At 36.0% G+C, this 12,601-nt stretch overlaps 1 protein-coding gene across 2 annotated transcripts in view; it reads right to left on the bottom strand.

Annotated features, from left to right (window-relative positions):
- The window catches only part of PPA2 (inorganic pyrophosphatase 2), a 91,487-nt gene that overhangs the window by 42,030 nt on the left and 36,856 nt on the right, over nucleotides 1–12,601 (bottom strand). For both annotated transcript variants that reach the window (XM_047856229.1, XM_047856230.1), the window contains one exon: nucleotides 4,065–4,191. In XM_047856229.1, the coding sequence (XP_047712185.1) occupies nucleotides 4,065–4,191 (127 nt within the window). The remainder of the gene's footprint in view (nucleotides 1–4,064; nucleotides 4,192–12,601) is intronic.

The raw sequence follows: 12,601 nt of genomic DNA, 5'->3' as shown, positions 1-12,601 counted from the left end.
TATACACAGCAATTTTTTTAAGTTATTGCATTAGGTATTTTAAAGCTATTTAAGTAGAAAGTGACCCTGAAAAAGACATTTCTGACATGTATGGACTCAGAATCAATCTCCCAACCACGTCATGTAAAAATTTTTGGAAAATGTACACCAGCCAACAATGAAAATGAAAAAGAGGACATGAAAGAATCTAAGAAAAAACAGAACTATTAACCCAGGGCAATGAAAAGAAACCCCGTGATGATCGCTGTGCAGCAAGCTATTCTCTTGTGTCCATAATTAATATGATAAAGGAGGTGAATAATAGTATTATTCACATAAACACTATAAATGTTATTTGTTATTTTTCAATTTTCAGACTCAAGAGACAAAATATGAAAAACAGTTAAAGAACAGAATTTAAATATGATAAAATTAGCCACTATGGAGCTACTGTACAGGTCAGAGAAACTGGTCTGAAAAGGACAGAGAAGTAGTGCAGAAACCTCCATGCCCTGGTTTTGTACTGGGCAACCACAATTTATTGTTCAAAAGTAATGAAGTGATAAATAATGCCCAAAGTATAATAATTAGAGTTATTAACATAATCGAGAAGAAATACAGTAACATAATTTAAAAATGTATAAGAAATTAAATTCCTAAGTTTTTGGAGCAGCAACTTGAGTCAAAAGGAAAGACATAAATTAAGAAATACAATGCTTGAGTAGAGAAGCAACTGTGCAGGGGAACTAAAAACATACAAGGAAGAAGATACAGACTGGAGAAGTCAGACTGGCGTGAGAAGTGGGAAGGAGAATTGTACTTTTTATTTTGTATTTTTACACTTCTGAGTTTTTATTTCCAAGCATATGATTATTTTTATAATTAAAAATGCCATCCAAAACACTGTGTTTGTGATTCTGGAAGGTTAGATGTGGAATGGACACATAATAAAATGTTTAAATGTTGCTTAATTTATGATTAAATATTGTTAATTTTCAAAGATGTAGAGAGAATAGCAACAAACTTGATTATCTGTTAGCTAATATTTATTTAATCATATGGGTCCAAATATACATTTTTATCTTACTGCAATAAAATCACAAGTTGTTATAATAGGTATTTCATCTAATCTAGAAATCAAGAAATTGATTCCTTTATTTGTTTGTAAGGTCTCCTCTCTCCTGCCAAAGGTCAATTTTTAATCTGGAACATATAAAATAAGCCACATGGTTACAATACTTAGGCTCTTACTGAACTACACGGTAGGTACCTTGAGAAGATAAGTTATTATAATAGAAGACTATTAAATATCATAATCAAATCATATGAACTGTTTTTTTTTTTTTTTTTTTTTTTAATTTCTTCACAAATTTAGGTAGCTTTCCACCCCTGCAATTACGGAGCATCTCTCAGTTCTCATCCCCTCTAATGCCCCACTTTAGTAGGTGGTAATGAAAACACAAACAACACACCAGGCTAAATAATGAAGAAAAAAAAGTAAAATTAAGAATGACTTCTGTCAGGGGCACCTGAGTGGCTCAGTTGGTTCAGCATCCAACTCTTGGTTTTGGATCAGGTCATGATCTCTAGCTCATGGGTTCAAGCACCACATTGGGCTCCATGCTGACCATGTGGAGCCTACTTGGGATTCTCTATGTCCCTTCCCCCCACTTCTCTTTCTCTCTAATAAATAAATAAAACTTAAAAAAAAAAAAAAAGAATGATTTCTGTCAATTAACATTTGCTCAAGCAGCAGGACAACAAAATCTGTCTTTTGTCTGAAATAGTTGAGAGAACAGCTGGATCATGTTTGAGAGATACAACAAGTATAAATAAAAACTTGAGCTTAAATTAAAAATAATTAATAATTATTATGACTCTGCCACATAGAGTCATCTAGTATTCCATGATTTATAATTTAAAAAATTTCTACTATGATTTCTTCAGCCTTTGTGCCTGTATCTATTTTTTTCTTGGGTCACTATAAAAAGAAGAGAGAAAAAAATCAATACAGATACGTAGAATATATCACAATAAGGTGAAGGCAAAAGGAATTAAGAATAAAACATTTCAAACTCTTAAAACTATAGAATAACTTACTCTACAAAATCTACATATATGATTACTTAAGGTACTACCCAGAGTGAACAATAGGCAAATATCCTTAAAGTAAATAATATCCATTTCCCCCCATATTCCTTACTCATTCAGGAAATAAATACAAAACACAATGTCAGCACATCATTTCAGAGCAAAATATGTCAATAGTACTCAACAAGTTCTTGTAATTATTCTGGTCTGATGTCACCTCAACCTAAATAAGCTTCAGTATTCCTTCCGGTGTGTCTTTTTGTACAAACATACACAAAAAGAATTTAGAAGATGCCAAAGTGCAAAGTCATCTCCATTCAGGAAACAAATAGAATTAAAGTAAAGAAAGAGAACTTTTCATTCTAACCCTTAGCAAACTCAAGAGAAACATGAGGTAGTTATTAGCCTTATGTAATCTTGTTTCAATAATACTGCTAGTTACAAAAACCACGAATTACTACAATCAAGTATTAACTGCTTAGTACAATATTATAGATAGACAGTGGACTTTATAATCAGACAGAAATGAGTTCAAATCATAGTTCTACTATGTAATGGATGTGCAAACTTGAGCCAATTATTTAAATCCTTAGAGCACCTTTTAAATTAAGAATAATAATATGTACTAGAACAGGTACAAGTGCTTGGCATATGATGAGAGTTCACAAAGTTAAATCACATGTGGAACAGAACTGGGCTAAAGAATAGTTTATTCCACCTAACACATAGTTTCATTCAGGCACTCAGCCTCTCCAGTGTAGAGGGGGCATCCCTTAGCAGAGTTTCATAACTTCAGTGTGTCATATCACCAGTCAGTTAGTTACGTGATTTGTTTTGACTGGCTGTTGCACCATTATTTTATCAGTTCTCATTTGAGGAGCAGTTAATGCATTAAAGAATGTTTAACAGTGTATTTTGCTTCTCTTACATACATATATATGAGAAATATACTAAAGAAACCCAGGATAAAATAAAAGACAGACAAGAAATATATATGGTTATGAACTAAAGCCTCATATTTTAATTGTAGTTTTATGTTTTAGTTTTGCCCCTGAGGTTATTTGTACTTCACCTTATCAGATCCTTTCCTTTCTCAATTACACTCAAGAATGGCGTAAAATCTCTTGCTGTTCCATGTGCAAGAAAAGGTTTTAAATGCACATAAAATAAGAGAGGTTAACACTTAAGTGTTAATGAGTTCCCATCCATTCAGAAATGGCATATTTTCTAACTGAGGCCTAGAAGAAACCAGGAACGCGAAAAGAATGAAACTGAAAGAAAAAAGGCTAGAAAAATAGGGGGGAAAAATAGAGAATAATAACAGTGGCCATATATTCAACACTTGATATGACAGCCAGATGCTTTAAGTGAATCATCTCTTACTGTGGACAAGCTCATAAGTAGATATAATTATCTCCCTTAATGGGTGACCAAACTGAAATTCACAAATGTTAGATGATCTACCCAAAATCACTCAGAAAGTAGCACAGCCAGAACTCAAACTGAGGTGTGTGTGACTCCAAAGAAAGTCCACTCTTTATCATACCAAGCTATTTCTAGAACTTAAATTTCTAGGACATCAAAATTTTGTCAAAGGACAGTTATCTTTCCCTCCATTTTTGCAACACAGGACAAAAACTAGATACAGAAACAGTGTATGTCCTTGATGAACATGCCTTCCTTAGTTTTCTACTTACTCAGATGAACAAGAGAAATTTAAGCAAAAAAAAGGAAGGAAGGAGGGAGGGAACCTACAGACTGTATTTTCTTAGTCTGAGGTACCACCTGTCTATCTAGCCTTTTCTCTTTCTTGTTCTTCCTAGCAATATGACACAACTCAGATACAATCATAATAGATTCTCCTTTATAATCTGTGGATGAAGAGAATAAAAAAATCAAATATACATATTCTGTTTTACATGAGCCCCCTTTAGATGCTAAGAATTCGAATGACATACTGATTTACTTCTGTTTCTGGGAAGTTACAGACTTACCATGAAACTTTGAGGCTTCAGGGTCATTCACATTGATAGCAATTATTTTCCAGTCTGTTTCACCCTGGTCAATAAGAGCCAAAATTCCAAGGATCTTCACACGAATAACCTCTCCACAAGAAAGAACCTTTAAAGAGAAAAGAAATTCAGCATTTTCAAGGCTTTGGAGAAATTTACTCATCTATCAGAAAATACATATGAAAGGTTAAAAGCATTACAGAATGAAATTTAATAAAGCTTTAATAATTAAAGATAATGTAAAAATAGTCTATAAAGCCTATTATTATATCCCTTTTAAAATTAAGTATCTTGATTCCTTTTTAGAAACTAAAGTTATGTATAGATCTTGAAATTTAATGTACTAGGCCTAGAAACTCCTACTAAACAGAAAATAAACCCATGCATATCATTACATAGTATAAACCTGGATTTTGCTGTTTGGGGATAAAATAGAGAGCTGAGAATCCTCTTAAAATGCTGTTTTGCAAACCACATTTATCAGTTACAAGTGAAAAGTAAATTTTTAACATATTAGAATACAGCCTTAAGACAATGAATGACACTGGAAGAATTAATATGTTAAAAATACAGATAAAACAGGTTTCATAAAATGCCTTAACAAGATTTTAAAGGAAACCAAGAAATTGCATGATGCTGAAGCAGATGTTCCATGCATTAAAGAAAGTTATTTCAGTGGTTCCTTCAAAGTTGCCAATGCCAAGTTTATATGCATGCATCCTTCCTATATCCTGTTGGCCCTACAGAATTTCACTGCAAGCTAAAATTTGAACACATGCTTCAGAACAAATTCCTTCATGACTCAAAATGCAGCTTTAGAGAAGGAAAAAAACCCAGATCTGAAACCATAAAGTCAAATAAGTCCTTTCAGAACATTTGCAAAATGAATCTAAAATCTTAATATAAATCTACAGGAATTTATAATTAGTTACAACCTAATTACACACAACAGATTAGCACGATTTTATAAAGTAAACTGAAATCTCACTTGTAGGGCAATATGCACAATTATATTAACCAGACTCTCATATGTCTAAGCTCTGTTAAGTACCCATCACTATGTTAAACACTATGTATCTAACAAAATCCCTGTTCTCAAAGGTTTCCGATCTTGCTGGGGAGACTTACACACCTCATGCCAGGAGATCTTTATAAAACAAAAATGTTCAAATTTGAAGTTATCACATAATTACTAGTGTAAGGCTGGCCACACTGGTTAGCTCAGTTATAAATTAGATTATTGATTCTCAACCAGAGGTAATTTTGCCCTCTCGAGACTATCTGACATTGTCTGGAGACAATTTTCGTTGTCAAAAACAGGGAGGTATTACTAGCATCTAATGGGAAGAAGCCAGGGATACTGAACAGGACAGTCCACTGTAACAGAATTATCCATCCAAAATGTCAATGGTGCCAATAGAGGACCCTGCAGAAGCCGTTGGTGGCAGGGGGAATTCCGAAGAATCATATAGTTTTAAAAAGCACCTTGTAGGGGAGGAGTCAAGATGGTGGAGGAGTAGGGATACCAGAATTTCCCTCATCCCTCAAAGGCAGTAGTATTGAGGTCAGAATACTTGGAATTCCAGGAATCCAGGCTACAAACTGACAGAGGCATGTCCAGGGGTATATGGAGACAGCTTGGTGGGACAGAGCCTTATAGTTTCTGATTTGATTTTTGGTCAATTCTTAATTATATATATATATTCTTTTTCTTTTTTTCTCTGTTCTGGTTGTTTGTTTAATCAGGCATTTTTACTCTGTTCTTTTTACACCTTTTCTGTATCTCCTTCTTCTTTATTTTCCTCTTTCTCTTTGTGGATTAAACCCTATAGTTTCTTTGATTCTCTGCCTGGTTTTTTTCTCCACTCCTATCATCTCTCTCTGGGATATGGTTTCTCTTCCCCCCATTCTTCTCATTTCGAAGTTTACTTCAACAAACCAATCAAAGCACACCTGGTGGATGATCCAATCCACCACTACAAGGAGTGAGACAAAGCAGCCAAGACACAGGAACAGAGTGCACGTAACACACTCCAAAAACCCCTTCTGAACTGCCAGGCCCTGAACAGTGTATGACCCCTTTTTAATACAGTAGTACTCACAGGTACAGGACACATTACAAGCTATTAAAACATGTAAAGGACAGAAAACTAGCTAAAATGACAAAATGAAAGAATTCTCAAAAGAAATTCCAGGAAAAACTGACAGCCAGAGAATTGCTCAAAACAGATACAATATATCTGATCAAGAATTTATAATAATAGTCATAAAACTAATAGCTGGGTGTGAAAAAAGCACAAGAGACAGCAGAGAATCTATTGCTGCAGGGATCAAGGACCTAAGAAATAGTCACGATTAATTAAGAAATGCTGTAAATGAGGTGCGAAATAAACTAGACACAGGCACAGCAAGGATGGGACAAGCAGAGGAAGGAATAGGTGAAATAGAAGATAAAATTATGGAAAATGGGGAAGCTGACAAAAGGAAAGGAAGGAAATTACTAGACCACAAGAAGAAAATTAGAGACCTAAGAGATTCAATGCAATGAAATAATATCCATATTACAGGAGTTCCAGAAGAAGAAGAAGAAGAAAGAGAAAGGGACAGAAGGTGTATTTGAACAAATTATAGCTGATGGGGCGCCTGGGTGGCTCGGTCGGTTAAGCGTCTGACTTTAACTCAGGTCACGATCTCGCGGTCCGTGAGTTCGAGCCCTGCGTTGGGCTCTGGGCTGATGGCTCAGAGCCCGGAGACTGCTTCAGATTCTGTGTCTCCCTCTCTCTCTGCCCCTCCCCCGTTCATGCTCTGTCTCTCTCTGTCTCCAAAATAAATAAACGTTAAAAAATTAAAAAAAAAAAAAAATGAACAAATTATAGCTGAGAACTTCCCTAATCTGGGGAAGGAAACAGGCATCCAAGTCCAGGAGGCACAGAGAACTCCCTTTAAAAACAATAAAAACAGGTCAACACCATGACATATCATAGTGAAACTGGCAAAACAAGGATAAAGAGAGAATTCTGAAAGCAGTTAAGGACAAATGGGCCTTAACCTACAAGCATAGACACATAAGGGTAGTAGCAGATCTGTCCAATGAAACTTGACAGGCCAGAAAGGAAAGGCAGGGAATGTTCAATGAGCTGAACAGGAAAAATATGCAGCCAAGAATCCTTCATCCAGGGGCGCCTGGGTGGCTCACTCGGTTAAGCATCTGACCTCAGCTTAGGTCATGATCTCACAGCTCATGGTTCAAGCCCCGCATCGGGCTCTGTGCTGACAGCTCAGAGCCTGGAGCTTGCTTCGGACTCTGTGTCTCCCTCTCTCTCTTTCTGCTCTTCCCCACTCACACAGTCTCATTTTCCCTCAAAAATAAATAAAAACATTTTTAAAAATGTTTAAAAAAAGAATCCTTGGGGCGCCTGGGTGGCGCAGTCGGTTAAGCGTCTGACTTCAGCTCAGGTCACGATCTCACGGTCCGTGAGTTCGAGCCCCGCGTCGGGCTCTGGGCTGATGGCTCGGAGCCTGGAGCCTGTTTCCGATTCTGTGTCTCCCTCTCTCTCTCTGCCCCTCCCCCGTTCATGCTCTGTCTCTCTCTGTCTCAAAAATAAATAAACGTTGAAAAAAAATTAAAAAAAAAAAAAAAAAAAAGAATCCTTTATCAAGCAAGGCTGTCATTCAGAATAGAAGGAGAGATAAAGGCTTTCCCATACTAACAAAAACTAAAGGAGTTCATGACCACTAAGCCAGCCCTGAAAGTGATCTGAAGGGGTGCTCTGCGAGTGGAAAGCAGCAAAGCAACAAAGACTACAAAGCAGCAGAAACATAATCACAAGCATGAAACCTACAAATAGAATAATGACACTAAATCCATATCTTTCAATAATCACTCTGAATGTAAATGGACTAAATACTAAATCAAAAGACATAGGGATCAGAATGGATAAAAAACCAAGATCCATCTATATGCTGCCTATAAAAGACTCATTTTAGACCTGAGGACACCTGCAGATTGAAAGTGAAGGGATGGAAAACCATCTATCATGTTACGGGATGTCAAAAGAAAGCCAGAGTAGCCATACTTATATTAGACAAACTAGATTTCAACACAAAGACTGTAACAAGAGATGAAGAATTATATTAATTATATTTAATTATATATTAAATATATAATTATATTATATCATAATTAAGGTGTCTATCCATAAAGAAGAGGATCAATTATAAATGTTTATGCCCCCAATGTGAAAGCACCCAAATATATGAATCCACTAATCACAAACATAAATAAATTTACAGATAACAATACTGTGATTACTGGGGACTATTTACTATATTTGCTCTATTTACGTCAACGGATAGATCATCCAGGCAGAAAATGTTAAAAAACAATGGCTCTGAATGACACACTGGAACAGATAGACTTAGCAGATATATTCAGATCTTTTCATCCAAAAGCAGCAGAATACACATTCTTCTCAAGTGCACATGGAACATTCTCCAAAACAGATCACATACTGGGTCACAGAACAGCCCTCAACAAATATAAAAGGACTGAGATCATACTATGCATATTTTCCAATCACAATGCTATGAAACTTGAAATCAACAAAACACAAAATTTGGAAAGCCTCAAAATACACAGAGGTTAAAGAGCATCCTACTAAATAATGAATGGGTCAACCAGGAATTTAAGAAGAACTTAAAAAATATATGGAAGCAAATGAAAATGAAAACACAACAGTCCAAACCCTTTGGGATGCAGCAAAAGAGGTCCTAAGAGGAAAATACATCGCAATCCAGGCCCATCTCAAGAAGCAAGAAAAATCCCCAATACAGAATCTAACCTCACACCTAAAGGAACTAGAAACAGAGCAGCAAAGAAACCCCAAAGCCAGCAGAAGAAGAGAAATAATGATTAGAGCAGAAATAAACAACACAGAATCCAAAAAAACAGTACAACACATCAATGAATCTAAAAGCTGGTTTTCTGAAAGAATAAACAAAACTGATAAACCCCTGGCCAGACTTCTCAAAAAGAAAAGAGAGAGGACCCAAATAGATAAACTCACAAATGAAAGAGGAGAGATCACAACCAATACCACAGAGAAACAAACAATTATTAGAGAATACTATGAAAAATTATATGCCAACAAACTGGACAATCTGGAAGAAATGGACAAACTCCTAGATACCCACACACTACCACAACTTAAATGGGAAGAAACAGAAAACTTGAACAGACCCATAACCGGTGAAGAAATCGAATCCATTATCAAAAATTTCCCAACCAAATAAGGGTCCTGCACCAGATGGCTTTCCAGGGGAATTCTACCAGACATTTAAAGCAGAGTTAAGTTCTCACAAGCTGTTCCAAAAATAGAAACAGAAGGAACACTTCCAGACTCATTCTACAAAGCCAGCATTACCCTGATTCCCAAACTGCACAAAGACCCCACTAAAAAGGAGAATTACAGGCCAATATCTCTGATGAACATGAATATGAAAATTCTCAACAAGATACTAGAAAATCAAATTCAACACTATATTAAAAGAATTATTCACTATGATCAAGTGGGATTCATTCCTGGGCTGCATGGCTGGTTCAATATTCACAAATCAATCAATGTGATACATCACATTAACAGAAGAAAGGATAAGAACCATATGATCCTGTCAACAGATGCAGAAAAGCATTTGACAAAATACAGCATCCTTTCTTAATAAAACCCTCAAGAAATTTGAGATAGAAGGAACATACCTTACTACCATAAAAGCCATATATGAAAAGGCCCACAGCGAATATCATCCTCAATGGGGAAAAACTGAGAGCTTTCCCTCTGAGATCAGGAACACAACAGGGATATCCACTCTCACCACTGTTGTTTAACATAGTGTTGGAAGTTCTAGCATCAGCAATCAGACAACAAAATGAAATAAAAGGCATCCAAACTGGCAAAGAAGTCAAACTTTCACTTTTCATAGATGACATAATACCCTATATGGAAAACCCAAAAGGCTCCACCAAAAACTGCTAGAACTGATACCTGAATTCAGCAAAGTCACATATACAATTGCACAAAGAACCATAAAATACTTAGGAATAAACCTAACCAAAGAGATAAAAGATCTGGCATGCTGAAAACTATAGACAGCCTAGTGAAGAAATTGAAGATGACACAAAGAAATGGAAAAGCATTCCATGCTCATGGACTAGAATAACAAATACTGTTAAAATGTCGATACCACCCAAAGCAATCTATACATTCAATGCAATCCCAATCAGAAGAGCACCAGCATTCTTCTCAGAGCTAAAACAAACAATCCTAAAATTTGTATGGAACCAAAAAGACCACATGAATAGCTAAAGTAATGTTGAAAAACAAAACCAAAGCTGGAGGCATCACAATCCAAGACTTTAGCCTCTACTACAAAGCTGTAATCATCAAGACAGTGTGGTATCAAGACAGACACATAGAGCACCGTAATAGAATAGAGAACCCAGAATTGGACCCATAAATGTATGGATAACTAATCTTCGACAAAGTAGGAAAGAGTATCCAATGGAAAAAAGACAGTCTCTTTAGTAAATGGTGCTGAGATAGCTGGACAGCAACATGCAGAAGAATGAACCTAAACCACTTTCTTACGCCATACACAAAAACAAACTCAAAATGGATGAAAGACCTAAATGTGAGACAGGAAACCATCAAAATCCTGGAAGAGAAAAAAGGCAACAACGTCTTTGACCTCACCTGCAGCAACTTCTTACTTGACATGTCTCCAAAGGCAAAGGAAATAAAAGCAAAACAAACTATTAGGACCTCATCAAGATAAAAACCTTCTGCACTGCAAAGGAAACAATCAACAAAACTAAAAGGTAACCAATGGAATAGGAAAAGATATTTACAAATGACATATCAGATAAAGGGTTAGTATCCAAAATCTATAAAGAATTTACCAAACTCAACACGGGAAAAACCAATAATCTAGTAAAGAAATGGGCAGAAGACCTGAATAGACGCTTTTCCAAAGAAGACATCCAGATGGCCAACAGACACATGAAAAAATGCTCAACATCACTCATCATCAGGGAAATACAAATCAAAACCATACTGAGATACCACCCCACACAGGTCAGAATGGTTAAAAGTAACAACTCAGGAAACAACAGATGTTGGCGAGGATGTGGAGAAATGGGAACCCTCTTGCATTGTTGGTGGGAATGGAAACTGGTACAGCCACTTTGGAAAAGTGTGCATGTTCCTCAAAAAATAAAAAATAGAATTACCCTACGACCCAGTAACAGCACTACTTCGAATTTACCCAAAGGATACAGGAATGCTGATTCATAGGGGCACATGTACCCCAAATGTTTATAGCAGTGCTATCAACAATAGCCAAATTATGGAAAGAACCCAAATGTCCATCGGCTGATGAATGGATAATGAAGATGTGGTTTTATACATACAATGGAATACTACTCGGCAATGAGAAAGAATGAAATCTTGCCATTCACAACAATGTGGATGGAACTGGAGGGTATTATGTTAAGTGAAATAAGTCAATCAGAGAAAAGACAGATAGCATATGTTTTCACTCTTATGTGGGATTTGAGAAACTTAACAGAAAACCATGGGGGAAGGGAAGGGGAAAAAATAATTTCAAACAGAGAGGAAGGCAAACCATAAATGACTCTTAAATACAGAGAACAAACTGAGGGCTGATGGGGGGTGTGTAAGGGGGAAGGGGAAAATGGGTGATGGACATTGAGAAGGGCACTTCTTGGGATGAGCACTGGGTGTTGTATATAAATGATGAATCACAGGAATCTACCCCCAAAACCAAGAGCACAGTGTATACACTGTATGTTAGCTAACTTGCCAATAAATTCTCTTGAAAGAAAGAAAGAAAGAAAGAAAGAAAGAAAGAAAGAAAGAAAGAAAGAAAGAAAATAAGCTTGATTGATTAGGAAAAAAATTTAAAGATAGCACATTGTAAACTGTTTTATTTTTATTCACAAAAATTAATCTACTTTGAAATTTCATATAATGTAAGAGCAGATCTGAGATGTTTCTGATTACACCAGCAAACAGGAAACATGTCTTGGGATTATCAAGTTTCATCAGAAAGACACATGCTCTCTAATCTCATAAGCAACAGAAAGGGATTGGACAAACCACTGCCTTGCTATAATACCTTTAAAGACTAGAAAGGAAACTGTCAATCAAACCAAAAACTGAGAATAAGATATTTAAGAACAAATGGTAAAACTCTTATGAATCCTCCATAACTCAATTCATTCTAAATCAATTCAACAAATTTATGCAGTAGTGTTAGACACCAAATGAATCATACATGATCTCTCAAGGAACTGCAACAGCCTTAAAATGTTCTGTATCCTGTGGCTCTAACTCTATTATCAACTTCCAGGACTCTGCTCCCTTCCCTTTTGTCCATTTACAGTGTGGTGTTCAAAGATGCTTTCCACTATGATGTTCCTTACAGATGATTTAAGGACTCTT

Source organism: Prionailurus viverrinus, chromosome B1 (genome assembly GCF_022837055.1).
Source record: "Prionailurus viverrinus isolate Anna chromosome B1, UM_Priviv_1.0, whole genome shotgun sequence".
NCBI classification, from domain to species: domain Eukaryota; kingdom Metazoa; phylum Chordata; class Mammalia; order Carnivora; family Felidae; genus Prionailurus; species Prionailurus viverrinus.
This window is presented reverse-complemented; position numbering and strand designations above follow the sequence as displayed.